Here is a 19,095-nt window from a genome sequence, read left to right as displayed (position 1 = left end):
TCCTTTCCAACCTAGTGTTTAGTGTTTCTGTCAGAGCACAAGAGCAATACTAAATGTGGAATGAGATATGAAGCACAGGTTTCCTGACTTCAAGGTGGTTTCCAGAGCAGGTGGTGTGATACCAGGACATCTGTCCAGAGTGATGTAGCCAGCATAAAACAAACTTTCCTTGCAAAGAGAGGAAGGGGAGAAGGTATTGAAAGTGGGAATGAAAAATGAACTTATAAAATACAATGAAAAGATGTAAAGCCCTGTAAATGTGCAGAGCTAGGCGTGGCCAATGGGGGACAATTTAAATTTAAATTTTTTTTTTTTTTCAGTACTGTGTTTAGTTATAGTTTCCTTAATTTATTTGCCCTGTGGCACGGTAAGTCAAGTGACAAAAGGAAAGGAGTGACTGTGCTGGGGCCCATCGCAGGTCTGCCTGGTGATGAGGGAGTACTGCGACGGAAGAATTGGCTTGTGTTGTCTTTTGAGGACTTCGCAATCTGCCCTCACATGGCTTTCACTGGATCCCAGAAAATAAGAATAATTCTCAAAGATAGGCAGAATCCCTAAAGATGCGTTGTGGAGAGCACATCTGACTCAAATCCTTTGGAATTTTAAGAGGAAACGAAGAGTGTTCCAGGCTGGCCTTTCAAACCTATCTATAGTACTTTGATGTTGCTAGACCAGTGTCTGAGCACCTTCCAAATTTAACAGTTTTAGCTGTCAGCTACCTTTCCAAAACAGGAAAGTTCTACTCTCCTGTAACTGAGCTAAGAGCCCTCAGCTCCTTTTAGAGCCAATAAGAGAAACAATATTATTCAGTGATTCATCTGATCTATTTTAAACATGAGCTTTAGGGAAACTTGAATCGTGACCCCCAAAATGGCTTCTCCTCTCCATTGACTGTGAAGAACTGTTTATCACATCGTAGACATCTGCATTTACTCAGCCCAAATTGCATCCAGAGAAGCTAAAGCCCAGACTAATTCTCTTTATTTCATTGGCGTTTGACATTTAAATGTCTTCCAAATCTGTGCGTGGTTACACAGACAGGGGAAGTAAATCCAGGTCTGAATTCGAGGCTAACCTCTGATCACTGGATTATCTTCCTTCTGGGTCTGGTATAAAATGAGAAATGGTTTGTTTTTAGCTTCTCTTTCAGTTCTCTAAATTCTCCAAATGAGCCAATATGGTTTGAGTTCTTCTGTTCAACAGAGTATAAAAGTCCCCAGAAGGTTAAATCTCAGTATTTCTTTCATGTTAGAATTCTTCCTCAGAATTAAATTGTCTGATTATTTAAAACTTAATCCTACCTCTAATAATCTTAAATTTACACCACACCAAATCTGTCTAAAATCACATCTGTCTAGATTATTTTGTTTCAGATGTTTACACTTGAATCTTGTCAGAAAGCTCTATAGCGGTTTGAGTTATCATCCTCTGCCATAGGTTACATGAAGTTGTACAATAGGGTGGAAATGGTTTATAGGATTTCTTTGTAGTGATATCATTCAGTTATTAAATTTTGCAGTAAATTTCTTTTCTAACTCAAACACCATATTTCCCAGGGAAAATAATCATCTTGCCTTTCCCTTCCCTTCATGTATGCCTCTTCCCTCCATGCCAATTTTCTCTCCTCTTCTACTAGAGCTTTCCTCCTTCACTGGGGAGGTGGAAAGGGGTTTCCACCCACTTCTACCTGTAATTGAATCACAATTGTCATAACGAAGAAACAGATGTCCAGTCCATTTTTCCCGTCCTTTTTGCTGCCTTAATACTCCTTCTTCTCCAGTCATCCAAGTCCATATGCAGCTCTTCCTGCCATTGCCTTCAAAACACTTTGAGCAGCTCTAGAGCTCTTAGCCTCTCTATCTCAGATCCTCTGCTCCCTAACTCTTGTCAGCCCTCAACTACAAGTCTCTGAGCTCACTGACTCTGGCTGTTACTGAGGTTCCCTGCTACTTTCTTTTACAAGATCCTAGTTAAAGGTCCCAAGATCTTGGCAAACTCAAGCTGTAAGGTAGTGATGTTCCTGATGTTCAGCCTTCTGCTGATGTATTCCTGGAAACTTCACTCATTCTTGGGTTGAAACAAAGAGATTAAAGAGATTGTTGCACAGGTTAAAAAAAAAAAAGCACAACATTTTGGGTAAAAAAAGGCTGATCTAGTGCAGCTGGATTTGGAAGAGGAGCTTATATTTTAGCAGACCAGGTGTTTGCAGGAGTTATATTTCTCTTCTTGTTTCCTAAATTCCACCCAAATCTGACCAATCTCTAAGCTCTCAGAAAAAAAACACTTATATTTGCTCTACAGTAGCTTCTTCTGTGCAAATAGCTGCCGTCTTTGAAGAGTCTGTCCTTACTGCACATGCTCAAACTTTTCATTTTTTTCCCATGTGCTCAAATCATTTACACTCATGAGAGTGTGGTGTTAACCAGGGCCTGGCGTTAACCTGCCTGCAAAGACATCGCATCCACCAGACCTCTATGACTGCTCCAGTTGAAGACAGCGAGGACAAACATTAACTTTCCCAATGATGAAGATCTGTGGCTGGTGCTGGAACCGAGGATAGGGACTTGGAATCTACTCTGCTCTGGGTGACACGGACTGTCAGGAGCACCAAGAAAGAAGCATTTGAATTCAACATGGAAACGCTTAAAACAGGAGTAGGAAAAGGGAAAGGATTGGCAGGCAACTGGAAATTTGGGATTAGGAAGGATTAGAAGATGCAACAGAGAAGTTGAGAAGGACCTCAATTTTCATGTGAGACTGTGACTTGGGGGATTTGGTATGGGACAGGTAGTCAAAGATACAGATTTGGAATCAATGCAGAGGTGACACATAGGCTGAAGAAGGGAACACATGGCCAGGATATCTTCCTCTCCTCCCTTGGTGAGCTTAAAAAGAGGAAGCAAAGCTGGGAAAGAGGTGACTGGCTGTGGAGGAGGTTGACTGAGAAGCCTGGTGAGTGAGACTGGGAGAAAGAATATTTTGTATTCATTGTCTTCTCCAAGGAACTTGTGGCTTCAGTTAATGTTTCATATAGACAGGGGAGGGATATTTCCCACTGAAATAGTGCAGGGGTGGAGAAGGGTTCCAGTTTGGCACATTCACAGCAACCCTGTGTGCTGTGACCTTATGGTTTTAATCTCAAATTCTTTTAACCTCTAATGCTTTCTTTTTTCTGGATCGATGGGCTTTTTACCGACTTACAGATCTGCTCGCCTCTATGGCGGACAGGCCTTTCTCCAGGCAGAGACCCACTCTTACCAGCCTCCTGGTCTAGAACTTTTGTAGACAGCTCTTGACTTTGACCTTACTAGAAAAATCTCTTGGTGTTTGGACAGTTATCAGTCAGGGGAAAGGGCCACCACCACCTATCACCTTGTGGATAGACATCGTCTAGCCAGTTGGACCCCACAAGACATAAATCCCATGCAGTTTAAGAGACCAGGGTCTTGTTTTCAACTTGTTGGTACCTAGACCACACAGCAGCTGGTGGATATTTCAATTTTTTACATAAATACAGTCATTGGGCTTGACACTGTGTTCAACACAAAACTATTATATTTGTGAGAGTGTTGCTTCCTCATCGTCAGAAGACACATCATTTGTGACTTCTTGGGAACGGATGGCATCCAAACATGCCTTATCTTCCTTCCCTTCCTAGGCTAGGCTTGCTCATGCCCATTGGTATTTGAAGAGTTGTTCAACACTCCAAAAGAAATGGAGGGAGCTTTGTTTCCAAGCTCATATTACTCACTTTCTTTATCTCTTCATTAAAAGCCTTAATAGATCTGTTTTGCTAAAGCATTTGAGGTTGGAGGCTATGAAGAACTTCAAAGGTATTTAACAGCAGCTTTTTGAGCTTTTTTGATATTGTGAAAAGACCACATAGTTTGATTAAAAGTAAACTCTGCTCACAATACTGCATGGAACTCTGCTGATCTATTTTTACTGCATCACAAATAAAGCTGAGGAGAAGGGGAAATCCCACTGACTAAACAGGACGTGTGGGAAGGATGGAGCACGTCTCCATCCCATATTACCCAGGTACTCATTACCTCTGTGATAACCAGTTTAGACAACACAAAGTGGAATGTCTCCAACACCCAATGGTAGTGACGAGGAAGAAAGAGGAGTGCAGCAGACAAGCTAAAACTTGGCAGGAAAATATACGCAGGAATTTCTGTTTGTTAAGGCAGAGATTGGAATCTGAGAGTCCTAAGTTTAACCATTCCTTTGTTGGTAGGAAGTGTCTGAGAAGTATAAGGACAAAGATAACTCCCATCCCTGGCTACATAGCTGGCCCTCCCTCAGAAACTCCAACTATCTAGTGATGCAATTTCTGATTTAGCTCAAATGCTGGAGGGTTTCTGCTGTAAGACCATGGTCCATGTGTGCTGCTGACCAGTGGGGGTACCAGATGGATCCCTGTAGAACAGTTAAAGTTCGCAATCTCCAAACTGTTCCAAAGTTCAGAAACATGAGCATCCTTCTGGCTCACACAGCTTTAAATCAAGGTTGATGTACATTGATAAAACTCGTTAATTAAACAGTACCATGTGTTTTCTCCAGTGTGTCCCAGAGCAATTCAATATAGCCTCATCCTTTTCCACAGAGAACATTCTATGATTTATTTTTTTAATAAACAAAAGGCAAACTTAGGCAGTAGTAGTGTGAAAAGTTTATTCTTTAGAAATAATCAGTTACCTTCAACATCTTTCTGGATGCATGGAAGTGAGCTGTTGTAATGAGGAAAGCATTTTCCCAAACTAATGAAAAGTCTCTCTTTGGGGGAAGCAGAAGAATTTTATTGACAAGGATCCTATACAGGCTTTCATACACTCACTGTATAGATACACAGATATTTTTGGAATGCATGTCCTGATGAGATATCAGGGCTGTTATTAATTCTGTCTGTCATTTGTATTGAAAGCCAAACAAATTGCATATAGTGTACGAGGAGCAAATGTAAACCTTCAGTGGCAAGTAGCACAAGAACCCCCAAGATCAAAGCAAGCCATGCTTTCTCTCTTACATGCCTTTTAATATACCATGTTCTGGCTTGGTAAGAACATTTAGCAGACACATATCACGCACTAAGCCGCAAAAATATGTGCAGAGCTCAGAAGTTGCAGACTTTGATTTCTGTGTTTATTAAAGGGTATAGTAGCAATGGCACTCGGTCTCCTGTGAAGTGCTGTGAGACCTGAAGCCACCATATGTATTAAATTCAGAGGGATCATGTCAAATAGTTCATTAAATCGTGCAGCCTGTTCCCATTTCACCTTCAACCTACAGATCTTTCACAAAAGCAAGCGTGCATTGCTGGGCATATGGTTTCCTATGGCTTGTCCCTTCAGCAACAGGAGTTCTGGAAAAATAATGCGCTTGAAAGCAAGTGACTACAGTGAAGGTGCCGGCGTTTGGTAGAAATGTAACAAAAAGTCTCCCCGTGCATCAGTCCAGAGGCTGCAACTCTCCCTCCATCGCAAGGGAAGGCGTTGCTGTGGAAATTTGGGAGCAGCCAACAACAGAGGTGGGCAAAACCAAAGCGAAACCCTAACCCAGAAAGGAGCTACGGAGGTACCTTGGTCAAACCTAAGGGTGACCAAAGAGGATTTTCTCAGGTCAGACGGGTACGCGACTCTGGCTCTTGCACCGCGATGGTGCTGGAAGCCACAAACGCCAGCTGGGTGCCAAGCGGCCAGGACTACCCAGGCTGCTCCCACTGCCCTGCGGCGGGCGAAACAGGGGTGCCAGGTCACCCCCGCCTGCCGGAGACCCCTCTGAGGCTGTGGGGGTCATGCAGGGAACCGTGCCCCTCTCATCACTGGCAGCTCCGACGCAGCGGGATTGTGTGACACGGTGCCGACGACATTCCTAACTTTGATTCCTGATTTAACCCTTCCATTCAAATATGAAAAATATTCCATACCCCAAAAGGAGAATTTCCACCAAAGCCTTCCATAAACTGACCTCACAGACCGTTTTTGTCATCTTTCCAGCTTGCAAGAGTCAAAACCGGGAGGAAAAAGAGGGCACCGCTGTTTTTTATGGGGCAAAGGAAGATTCTTCTGTTTCCAGATGTCTCGCAGCCCTTTCAAGTGTAGGGGAAGATATTATGGCAGCAGATTTTATGATTCTTGGCTTCAGAATCACATCGAAATTGCATTTTATCTGACATCAAAAGAATGAGCTGTTTTATCATCATGACAACGCTAAAGATCTTGCGTCTGCTCAGATTAGTAACAATGCAAATAAGGCAGCTGTAGAAAATTAAAAAATCACAATTGTGTCCTTAGGCTTTATCTGTGGTTTATCAGCTCCTAAACAATTAGCTATATGAAGAAAGAGAACCAATATAGTGTTTATGTTCTGGATTAGAGCTTAATAAAAACGAATGTATACAACCTTTTCCTAAGCTTGAAACCTAGATAATTTTGAGATTTTGTCTCATAAGATCCCCGATTATTTTGATAATATTATGCTAAAAGCTATGCCCCAAAACTGTAATCTTAATTGAAGTATTTGTTGCTGGTGAACGTTAAAATAAAGATGAAAGCGAGCATGATGAAATAGGCCATCTATTTTGCACGTAATTTATTGCAGATTCTTAGCATTGCTCAAGCAACAATTTAATTTGTAATAACTGGTTTTGGTGGACCTCATCTAACTGTATTTCAGCAAAGCAATTGAAACGGTGCCATATAGGGAATTATTAGCAAAAGGGTCTGGCTGAAGCAGAGACAAAAGGTGCTGAAAGGGGAACCACCAGGGCAGAGGGATGTTACAAGCCCAGTTTCTCAAGCAGCACTCTCAGCCAGCCTTAACTAAATAAAATCACCAGCAGCATCTGCACGAGAAGAAGGAGCACATTAATGGAACTTGTTGATAACACAAAGCTGGGAAGAGCAGCAGAATGCCTCACAGGAAGAACTCAGGGAGCCGATTACCGAGAAATACCCTAAAGATATTTCATTATACAAAGCTTAAGATCATGCACTTAAAAGGGGATTGTGTTTCCTGAATAAGGCTTGGTGGAAACAAGGAGGCAGAAAGTCTGTTTTTACAGTGAAGCCTGGGAAATCTGAATTTCTAATGCAGTTGTCTCCACGGTACCTACGAGCTTGGGTCCAGCCCAGGCAGTTAAGATTTTTAGTACTGGCAAGAGCGGCCGCGGGTACTTAGAAAAAATAGGAGTATTTCTGGGTACCGGTTTGCAAACAGTTATTTCATTGGTACTGTGAACCGAAACACATCTCACAGCTTCTTTCAGGTTATTCTCTCATTTTTTATTATTCTTCCTGTTAAATAATCACTTCCGGCAGGAGGCAGGTGGCAGGTATTGAGTGGTTCATCCATACAGGCGAGAGCGTGGCCATCCCCTCTCGGTCGGCTGTAGCCAGGGACATCTCTGGGCATGGGGAGGTGTCCTGCTGAGCAAAGCTGCTCTCCTTCCACCTGCAGAGCTCACCCAGCCCAACTCTTTCCTTCAGGGACAAGACGTTTCAGAGTTATCCGCACGTCTGATGCTTTCCCAGCATGAAGGGTTGCTTTTCCCCCCACCCACACGCTCTGGAAAAGTCCTTCCTGCCCTTTCATTTCCCACAATGATCCCTCAGAAGGGCTGGCTGGGGAGAAGTGCTCCCACACGACCGGTGACATTTAAGCCGTGTGGCAGATCCTTTTGCGCACGGATCCTGCTCCCACCCGATACAATAGCAGACTTGGGTGGGTGCGGGATGAAGCCCAGTGTGACATTTTCTTCCACCCCACGCGTCTTTGCTGAGTGAAGCTTTTGTGAGACAGCAGAGGCCAGAAATCCCCCGTCGTTCCACCTGCTTCTGGAGCCCCTGGTCCCACGGTCGGCTGACCCTGCGCCGCCGCGGTGCGTACCTCCTCACGTACTCCGTTCCCTACCAACAATGAAGCAAACCCCTGTGTGCTCCATTCACAATGAACAAACTGCAACAAATTCAGGTAAAACATGACTTTTGGACAGGAGGAGTTTGTTGAATGCAGTTGATAAGCCATAGTATCATCTTCCAAGCAGGGACACCATCCTCCTTCCCATGGGGACCAGAACACCACCCCAGGAAAAGTTAACTGAAGCAGGGTCTGACTAGGAATTCATTAGAAAAATAGCCTTTTATAGCAATTCACTGAAACCAAAGCTTTGTTGAAACATCCTGATTTCAAACAAGTTTTTATGAGAAAGGTTTCTTTGACCCAGGTGGAAATTTTCAGTCAAAACCAGAGCAACTGCCACCTGCCTGTCCCAGAACCATCAGAACATCCGAGCCATTGGGTACGCACCCTCTTTGCAGCAGGAAAGTACAAACACACCAGTCAAATAGGTTTTCTGAAGTGTACCTTACCCCCTCATTTTTAAGCATCTCCTTTTTTTTTCATCATGGGAAGTTTTTTTTCCAAGGATGGGCAGGAACAGAAAAGCTAGCTCAGGTTTAAACTCATCCAAACAACCCCATTTAAACCTACCCCTTTCTGTATCATGGCAAATATAGTTCAACTTCAGCTCAGAAGTGGGACTTTATGTTAGACAAGCCTTTAATGAACTTGTGCAAATGTGAACAGTTTTGTCCTCTTCTGACCTGCCCATAGCAGTAAATACATCTGGCTTCACAGGTAAGGGGATGCAAAAAAAAAAAAAAAATCTAACTCATCATTACATTAACTTCTTCATGTATGCAATCTGTGGAAAATCACCCAATCTATGATAATGTGGCATAAAATAGCTATAGGAATTTGTTTAGGATAAGTTGGAATAATTTATTCTGCCTTATTTTTCTGTCACTCCAGTAACAGCTAACAACCTTCACACTCCCATCACACGTTAAATTTTCATGAACACATTCTTTGTATTGGATTTGGCCAGGCTTGCCAGAAAAATATTCTTTCTTCACCAAATTGGCAGGAAGGGTGATTTCCAAAACTGGAATGCGTGCAAATGAGCAAATGTCAGTTAACATGTATCAGATATTTTCATTATATGTGCTATTTAAATGGAATATTTTATATCATTATAATTTACTTGGTGAAGTAATAGAAGTGTTTCACTTCTTGTAGATCTCTGCTGATGCATACTTATCTTTTAAATTGAATTTATTGTTTAAAAAAACCACATTGTCCATAAAATGTTTGCAGATGAACATTCATTGTCTCCCCTTGAGCCTCAACCACTTAATTACTGGTAGAGATCTTCAGATAAAAAAAACAGTATGAGCCTGCTTCATGACTCAACCTATTCCCATTTAGTTCAAAATCAATCCACACCCAAAGCATCACTGATAATTTTAGCCTGGGAATAGTCAGTGTTGATAACAGTGTTTGGGGCATGCTAAGATGTTTCTCTTCTCTTCCCTTGTTTAACCACTTACCTATGAAAGCCCACACTCCCTTTCACAGCAGGCACAAAGGGCATGCAACCTAATAGTCACCCTGTGAGAGCGGAAAAGACATCTTCTGGGTGGGAAAGATCAGGTTCCTAATTCTAATGCCACTGACACGCTTCCCTCCTGTACCTATAGACAAGTCACAGTCTAAACTTCTCATATGTGGGTGCCGCACGCTGGCTTCAGATTCGGCATTTATGCATGGATTTTAAGAGGCTTAATGCACTTCAGCTCGGACATTTTTCTTCTGTTCCTAGTGGAAGAGGGAATGGAAATAAAACAGTATTATTCATAAAAACAGTACAGACGTGCATATCCATACACGTGCATGCATACACAGCAACTGATTCACGAGGACTCTCGCCCTTGCGGTAAGTATCGTATTGCCCTTCCGCTCTTCTCTGCCGCTCTGCTCTGTCCATGCTTCCTTTTTACTGCAGGAAAGCAAAGAAGTTTTTAGCCACCCATCATACTTCATCCACTCTTTGAAAGCTTCTCTTCTCAAGGCCTGTGCATATTGCGTTGGCACGCTACCAAAACCCGCTAACAAATGGCAGATTAAGTGGAAACACGGAAAAGAATTTCAAGCATGTATTATACTTGCTTGGAGTTCAGCGTGCAACTTTTAAGATGAGGGCTGCCCTCTAAAGAGGCAGGCCTGGGAATTCAGTGGCAAAACAATTACAGATGCAAGGAAAATACCTTTCCTCTGAGAAAGAAACTTGATGATACTCTGCAGTCTTCTGTAGACTAAGTTCACTGTGCGCTCTGGAAGAGCTCGGCATGGTCTGTGCTTTCTTGAGACTTCAGTTTCTACCTCCAGCACTATTCTCCGAGGGAATTATATCATATTAACTAGAATTTTTCTTATGACAGCCTCTAAAAGGCACAGGAGCAGAAGATTGTAATCCTTTCCATTCACAACCCAAACAGCCCCTCTATACACATCTGCTGTTCTGCCTTAAGATACAGAATGATGAGGCACTGGATTCAGTTCTGCGGATCATTGGCAGCCACCATCAGTTGGACAATGAAATTTCTAGTGTCATGCCTGCATATAGCTTAGTTACTTGTGTTTCCTTGATGAACTATGTTGGCTGCATGGCTATCTTTCTCATGGTTTAAAGGTCTGGTTTTAAAAAGAGCCCTGTTTACAGTGTCAAAGCAAATATACTCAGAATGCGATTTCCAAACCTGCCTACCAATGGCCCAATCCCACTCTGAATGACCACGCTGCCAAAATTACCAACTCAGGTGGGCACAGATGAAATGTTGAGCTTTAGCACAACAACTCTGCCCACATTATCTGAGATTTCCTTTTCTTTCCAAAAGCAATCTGGAATGTTTGCATAGGGTGTACAGTAGAAAGAGACTCTCCCACCCCTAATTACAATAAACTTGTTGCATACATTTAAAAAAAACCCAAACACTTGCTCACATTACTCAAGCTTATCTGCCTTCTGCACAAATCCACTCTGCCAGTCATCTCGAGAGAATAAAAGATCTCAGTCTACAGTCCAACGAAGCAGTTGAGAACTTAGGACCAGTGGACAGGAAATACGTCCCATAAGCCAGGACTGATGTTCTCAAGCCCACATGACATAGCGTGCACATCCGGAAATCAGGAAAGGTGTATGGACAGCAACTCCCAAATAAAAAATTAGAACTTTTCTGCACTCTAGTGTTCCTCAAAAACGTGTAGGTCTCACTGGTGGCTTCAGAGGAACTTTTTTCTTACTGTATCAACTAAAAGAAAAAGAAGATGGACCTGATTTATCACCTTATACTGACTGGTTCAAATTCTTACATATCAACCCTAAAGTTAATTAAAAAAAATGTGACTCTTTAGTCTAATAGGTTATTTTGAGCTTTAACTAATCTGAGCTTATGACTGGCTTTGGAAATGCAACAAATAGATGAAAGCTAAGACTGATTATTATTATACATTATTATGTCCAAAGACACAGAGTAACCAAGCCTACTGAAAAAAAAAAATAAACTACTTCTATAACAGGTAGAAAACTGATGGAAGATAAACAGCATTGAGCATATTAATACAACTGTTCTGTATCGGAATGTCCTTCCAAATAAGTAACTGAAACAAGACTGAAAGTGCAACTCAAGTACAATACAAATACAAGAATGTCTGCATTGAAATTCCATAACTTTTCTTTATTCACTGTGATACATTCAAACAAAAGTGCTCCAGATAACAGCCATAAAGTAAAGGAAATTAAAATAAAAAGGCAGAAAAAGATCATCAGATACATATGGTGATTATTCATATTTCAAAGCATTAGTAACTGCTTGTATCTGAGTGCACCAAAAGGTGCTGCATGAGGCTCCATGGTTTTGTATGCTGCACCTATAAAAATAATAATCATAGGCAGCTCTAGCAAAAAATGGTTTTTAGAACTAGAGCCAAAGCCATCACAAAGATAAAGCACCATCAGGCATAAGTTTACAAATGCCATAGTAATTAGTAGAGTGTAAAAAAGGCTTAGCTGAATTAACATGTTCCTCGTATAGCATAGGGAAGCTCTGCTTAGATTCATTCCTTCCCAGCTCTGCCATTTCACACCAGGGACTTGCATTTGCCCCACAACACCAAGCACCACGGGCAACTTGGTAAACGTCAGGAGACGGTGAGAGATGGATGGAAGAGAAACTGGAACTGGAGCCAGTGTCTATCCTCCTGTTTAACAAAATAATATTGGCATGGCAGCATGTACTTATCCATGTAACTGCAATACAGTGGCACAATCCACCTGAGAAACACTGCTTGTACAGACCACATTGACTTCCCAATGCTGTCTGCTGAGCTACAAGTATTTGGCTGCACTGATTTTACCTATAAAAGACAGTTCTTGTTTTAAACTCCAATTCTGCTATAGTAAAAATGTAAGTTGCCGTTATCCGTAAGAGACAGCAGAGCATCACTTCATAGAGAACTCAGACTACATCCTATAATGTGGTTTTATTCCAGCTGTAGAATTACCAGACTGTGCATTTGCCAAGAATTATTTGTAACTCAACAATCTGATGGGGAGAGGGATCCCTGCTGCAAACAACACAAGAAACGGAAGTCAAGATGCTGTACAAATTACACTGTCAAAGAGATATGATAGAGAGACACTTACAAATCTAGGGTCCCTCTACCTGGTGTGTTTTTAGGTAGAACAGCATGGATCTTCAAGAAAAAGGGCAAAAACTCAGTAGAACCTTTGTCCTGCTCTCCCTTTTACCTACTTTGCAGGCAGGAATTCAGACGACCAGCAAGACCAAAGACAGGCTTCCCCTCTGAAAATCTGAATTGCTGTCATGAGATTTTCCTGAAAAGATCTAAGTAGGTCATAACAGAAAACAAGCCTCTGTCCCCATACACTTTCTATAACAGTATATTCATAGGGATCCTGCTAGGTGTAAGGCTCCCCAGCTGCTCTAAAGATTTAAGCCCATGTATGATTTGTGTTTCCCAAAGCTGGATGCATTGGCACAGCTCAAATGACCAACATCATCTTCACAGTCAAGTCCTTGCAACATCAAGGTCTGTTTGCTCAAAAAGCATTTTTCTTAACTATGTTACTAATAAAGTCTCAAATCACTCAGGCTGAAAGAAGGTTAGAAGTGTTATGCAGTTATTTACCTTTCACGCTATTTGTGTGGCATTCATCTCCCACAGTGCATGCCTTGCCCTTTTCACACTCCCCTTCTCATGCAGGAACACAAAGCTGTAATGTTTGGGTTGCAAACACCATTAAACGCCCCTCTTCAGCCCCCAACAGCATAGAAATATTTTCTTTTAAAAGTTCAGATCAAAGCATTTCTACTAATCCTAGGATTTATTAAAACAAACATTGTAGGCATGAGATAGTCAACAGCGTCCCTTTTATAAGATTCTTTGGAGACGGTTCTGATTTCGTACTGTTTACTGATCCGCCCCTAATTAATCTTCAGTTGCTCAGCTGCAAATTCAGCAAGTCCACCTGCTCCTTCCCCACCCAGCAGACGTTCCTTTCTCCCCAGTTTCGAGCTGCAATGACAGCACCACACAGCCCCACGCTGTTCCTAAGAACAAGGTGGCTTGCTTGAAAAGCGATATATCACATCCCGGTGTTGCAAGATTGTATCACACACACTTGCAGCAGAAGTCTAGCCTTTCCTCATGAGTAATTAAAAACAGTCATTAAGTGCTTTCAAGGAGTTTCATTGTCTTTATCCTTCCCTGCAGTCAAGGTAGTTGCCTTTGATCCAGTAACAGATCTGTGCGTATTTGAGGGGTGTGATGCGAACAGCTACATTGAAATCCTGTGGGGTGCCGTTCATGTCCACCCATTGATGGCCTGAAAATATTCCAATAATTTTACGCTCCCATTTGTGATTCTGCCTCTTCCACATCCTCACGTACACCCCAGATCCACTCGCACCCGGCTGGGCATCGCACTGCTGGTACAACAGGTCATATGTTTCATCTTTGACATCACAGAAACGGTAAACCAGGTTTCCCGGACGATCGTTGTCGTAGCCAGAGAAGTGAATCCTCCCTCCAGGCAAGTGTCTTGCTGGTGGGCTCACACCTATCTTCATAAACTTTCTTTTATGAGGCTTCTTCAGTTCCAGCAGGGCATAGTCATAATCCATGCCAATGTCATTGGCATTGCCTTTGATCCATCCTTTGGGGACATGTGTCCGTTTCACTCGGATCCATTGGAATTTCATTTTTTCAGGCATTGCCGAGTTGGTGATATTGGCCCCTTTGCTGCCATCTTTCAGTTTGGGCTTTAGGAACCCCACCCGCAGTTTCTGAGCTCCTTTGACGTAACTCTTGCCATCGTGGATACAATGAGCAGCAGTAAGAACATGCTTTTCAGCCACTAGCGTCCCCGTGCAACCTGTAGATAGCTTCACCGATGTGGAGAATGGGTAATTCAACAAGAAGTCCTTCCCAAAAATGCTAAACCTACTGTCATAGCCATAGATCTGCCTCTTAGTTCGAGATTTGCCTTGAGACACGTCACCACTGTTGCTCAGAATATATATGCCCACTTCAGTTTCAGTGAGGCTACCATTAGCATACAAGGTTTCATAGGACAGGTAGTTCTTCACTTCTTCATAAGTTGGCAGTGGAGAACTTTTGTGGCACGCTGGGCCACAGGGAGACACCACTTCCAGTCTGGCTTCAGCATCAAACTGCGGTTTGTCCAAGTTAAGGGTAGACTGTGGCAGGATAACTGGAACTCTGTAAGATGGCCAAGTCGGCTTCCAGTGAGAACTGGAGGGCATCACATCTTTAGCAGCACACAAAAGGAGGATTAAAGTAGACAAGCCTGCCATTCTGAATGCCAGTCTGTGGAAAGCAAAAGGAAGTCCAGTTACTCACCCAAACATGTCGCAAGATTAATCTACCTTGCTAAGCAATGGCTTGCTAGCCAAGTGTAATATAATAAGGGTCAAGCGATTTGCATGGAGCCAACTATCATTAAGTCCTTCAGGCTTCTCAGCATTAGACTAATACCTTAACTTGTATCCTAAAACGAGTGCCCCAGGTTAACACTGAAACACAGCGCATTTAACCCTGAGATGTGCTGAGCCACCAACGCCCAGCTGACATCAGTGGGAAGTTATGGCATTTGTCTTCACACGGAAAAGAAAATTCAGACTGTGTGAATTCCTGCATTCAGAAACCATAGCTCCTGCAAAGAATAAACGTGGCTTACTTCAGCTAGGTTACAGCATTCTCTGAAAGCTCCCACCTACCCTCTGATTCCACTGAGAGAGGTCCTTCAGTCACCCCACACCGTTTGCTGTCTTAGCCAGAGACATCACGCTGATGGTAGGAACAGGCGGATGGACAAAGAAGGTAACCTGAAGAGGAGCTGGGCTGCAGGACATGACCGCACGAGAGACTCGCTTCCCCTCGCAACTCATAGAGGAAGGTTTCTGCTCCACGCAGCGTTCGGTCTCCCCTGCCTTACATGAGACAGGGCAATATGACCCTCCATTAGCTAGGGCAGCTAATGAAGTAAGTTTACAATTCTTGAGGGAATTTTCAGTTAACATACTGCTTTATTCCTTTATAAACTCAATTAATTAGAAATGCAAACCAAACCCCCCCGCGAGCACAGGGAGGCAAATGGGACTGTAAATGTGTTTATGAACCACAGGCAGAGTGCCTTAGACTGAAGAGAACAGCGTGCACTAGTACTGTGTCAAGAAAATGTGTGACTTTAGTTTATTTGAAAATTAGCCATACAGCTGAATCGCTGCAGGAAGCATTGCGCCCTGGGCAGGAAGGCAGGCAGGATCTCCCCTATTACAAAGATTATTCAAACAAAACTTCACGATTATGTTGAGCTTACACATATTTAAAACCCTGCTGAGGTTACACTGATCACAACTGCAGGATCATTCCTGAAATACCTCAAATGAGTAAACCAAAGCAAATCATGCAGGAGATGACCACAGCTATCTAAGAATAAAAAAGAAAAATCCTTCTCTCCAATGCTTGTTTTATCCTTCTCTCCAATGCTTGTTTTAGGAATACTCCATCCCTAAGAAAGAAAAATCCTTCTCTCCAATGCTTGTTTTAGGAATATTCCATCCCTAAGCTGCACCAAAAAAGACTTCAGAAGCTACAGATTGCTAAAGTCCGAAGGTGTCCAACTCAAATGTTGGGCCTGGATTCTTCCATTGTTAGTAGAATCCTTTTGGGAATGGAGGCTACAATTAAAGCACACAATCTTCAAAATACCAATTGACTCATGCAGGATATCAAAACATTTCCATTGCAAAAAAGCAGATGTAGATGAACAGAGCTGATGCTACTGATGCCCACAGAGGCAGGCACTGATTCTTCCAGAAGCGACCAGACATTCTGTTGGTAATTTTTTCATTAACAAAGAGGACATCTTTAAAGGAATGTAATTTTTTCTAGAAGGGCTAAGCTCTATAGAATGCGTTGCTTTACGCCTAACGGGCAAGTCATGCTGGAAAATACAGGCCATTTTAAACATGAAGCAGAATTGCATAATTTTGGATGTCCGCAAATTGGAAAATACTTGCTTAATGAAACCACCAGCTCCTCTGGCTCCTTCCACGGCAGAGATTAATATTGCAGGTGGCTGGGTTTTGCAAGCTGTCAAATAATCCTGTTGGTATAAGGATGTCCCACTTGCTGTATATCAAATATACTTGTTGCATAACAGTGATTAGGAAAACAGAAAAAGAAGGTAACAGGGACAAATGATACCACTCCATCCCCACAAAGACAATAAGTCAATTGTTAACTGTCCTACATGTGACAGGGAGGATTGTGCACAGAAATGTTTACTTGTCTCCCAGTCAGAAGCTGAGAACAGACGAAATCACAGTTATGCTGTGCATCAGGCAGCAGACCCCATAATTAAGAGCACATATTTATAAGCAGTCTGCTCTCATCTGCTTCGCACCAAAGTTATTCCCACAAATCACATTTGAAACTTTCCTGATAGACGGAATCTCTGTCTAAACTGCACCACTTCTTGGATCTAAAAATCATGCATGCTAACTGAGCCAATGCTGGCCTTTATTGAGCTGGCAGGGGAAAACTGTAAGTCTCTTGTCAGCGGTTATTTGCACAAGCGGCAAGATTCCCTTGTGCCTGCCAGCGCAGTGAGCTGATGAAGGGGCTGCATGCCCAGCAGCTTCTCCGCTTCCTCCAAGAGCATCATCAGGGCTGAGAAATTACCTCTCCCTGCAACCTGCCCTCCCTTACCTCCCTCCCATCACCACTGCAGCAACACCGACGCTTTCCGAGGCAGTTTTAGACGGCAGAGGGCAGCCGCCCGGTGAAGAGAGCAAGACAGAGGCTGGGGCTCAGGCTGGTCCCCCAAAAAAGGCTTCAAAAGATGGTATCTGTGTCTGTGCTGTGCTCCCTAAAGCAGTACCTACTCCATGTCTTTGGGCAAGACTTCCCACACCCCTCCCCTGCTCCTGTGCTATGACCACATCACAGGTATAGGGGAGAAAAAAGCCTTTCCATCAGTTACAGAACTTTTCTATGATTTCAGTATTATTAAAACCTAAAAATAAAATACAGTTGTGAGTTTATACCTGACCATAGAAGCTAAACACTGCTCACAAACCAAGGCATTTACTGAAGTCCTTGTAATTATGTCTTATCTGGAGACGTAACTGGTACTAAACCAGCTCTGGGCTGCAATAAATAGAATTAATATGTCTTATTAATAACAAGATGCCAAATTAGTGCATACTACTTCTTCCCCCTCTTTCCATGTAGATACTTCCTCTTGAAAAAATAAATGGTTAAGCAGAAAAATCAAGACATTTTAAAAGTAGTTTGAATTTAAAAAGTAGTTTAAAGAGACACCTACTAGTCAGCCTCTTCTTTCCTTTTCCTTTCTCTTTTCCTTTTTGTTTAAAGCAAAACCAAAAAGCAGCAAAAAACAGGGTTAACACTCTCAGTGTTCAGCTACTTACCCGTGGGTGACCCTGAAGGATGTTCTCAAAGCGAACAAGCTGGTAAGAAGCGAGTACTTCCCTGAGCAGCTATCACAAAACGATACTGAATGAATTACGATGTGCTGCTCGACTGTAGTACTGCTCTTCTGCTTCTATTTAAACTGTGTCATAAACTCAATCCACCCTTTGACTCAGTACAAAGCCCTGCTCTGATATCCAGCCTAGGAACCCCCTAGAAAGCGGTTTGTACATAATCACACTTGCTAATGGCATTAAAATTGTTCAGAGAATGGAAACAGTGACAGCTACCCCGGGGCTCCCCACGCCGCTGAAACACTTTACAGACACATTTCCCTGCCTGCTACGGGCATGCACGCCTTGAGATAGATGTTGGTGAAAGAGAACTGCCTTGTTCAGGACGGACATGAATCATTTTCTAATAAGCAAGTAATTTTGCTGGAAGAGTTCACTACTTCAGGGGTGGTTCTTGTAATAGATGGTTAAATAACAATAAATCTTGGAACATACAGTATGAAAGCCCATGAAGCGAACAGTCTCCATTACATTTTGAAATGAAGAAAGTTTTTCCACAGTGCTGGAAGCCAGAATGATTAACACCGGGGGGGGGGGGGGGTGGGGAGAGCAAGGAAGCGTGATGGCGGGCGGGGGGGGGGGGGGGGGGGGGGGGGACGACAGAAAACCAAGAAAATAAGAAAGAAAAACCTGCCTCAAACCAAATCATACACGTGAACTAAATCACTGTCACTGCCATGCCAAAATACCTCGGCTGCTTTTCTTAGTCACAGAACTTGTTAAAACACAGCAAAAATAATGGAGTCGCGCTTTAAGAACTACAGAAGCCTTACTGCTATTAAAACCTAGTATCTCTAGGAGCCTGCCTGCAATGCTGAGAGTCGTGCGGGAGTTGCGCTGCCCTACGCGCTAGCCTGAGGGCGGTAGGATGAGATGTCTCGGAAAACCTGAAACCAACTTTGCTACTGGCAGGCCAAGGGTGTCTGTTAACGTACACAGCGGGTATTTTGACACACGTGTCAGCGACACACGCACACGCAGAGGAAAGGGATCGTATTATGTGTTTACCACTTCGTCCAATTCCTACAGAGTATTTTTACTGCCTCGTTTCTTTCCTCTTTCTCTCTCCCCGCAACGTAAAGCGGCTTCGGTTCCACTGCACACGAGCGAGCGTGTCACAGGCGGGCAGCGGGGC

The 19,095-nt window shown here is 42.9% G+C and overlaps 1 protein-coding gene across 1 annotated transcript; it reads right to left on the bottom strand.

Annotated features, from left to right (window-relative positions):
• Positions 1-12,942: 12,942 nt before the first annotated feature.
• Positions 12,943-14,751, bottom strand: PRSS23 (protease, serine, 23). Its single transcript, XM_010293024.1, has one exon. The coding sequence runs from the start codon at positions 14,739-14,741 to the stop codon at positions 13,623-13,625; it is 1,119 nt and encodes a 372-aa protein (XP_010291326.1). The 5' UTR covers positions 14,742-14,751; the 3' UTR covers positions 12,943-13,622.
• Positions 14,752-19,095: the final 4,344 nt, after the last annotated feature.

This window comes from Phaethon lepturus, unplaced genomic scaffold (assembly GCF_000687285.1).
Source record: "Phaethon lepturus isolate BGI_N335 unplaced genomic scaffold, ASM68728v1 scaffold11578, whole genome shotgun sequence".
Lineage (NCBI taxonomy): Eukaryota > Metazoa > Chordata > Aves > Phaethontiformes > Phaethontidae > Phaethon > Phaethon lepturus.
Note: the sequence above shows the minus strand (reverse complement) of the source record. Positions and strands in the feature narration are given on the sequence as shown.

Coding starts and splice junctions, on each gene's coding strand:
- PRSS23 (XM_010293024.1), bottom strand. CDS start 14,741: ATGGCAGGCTTGTCTACTTTAATCCTCCTTTTGTGTGCTGCTAAAGAT.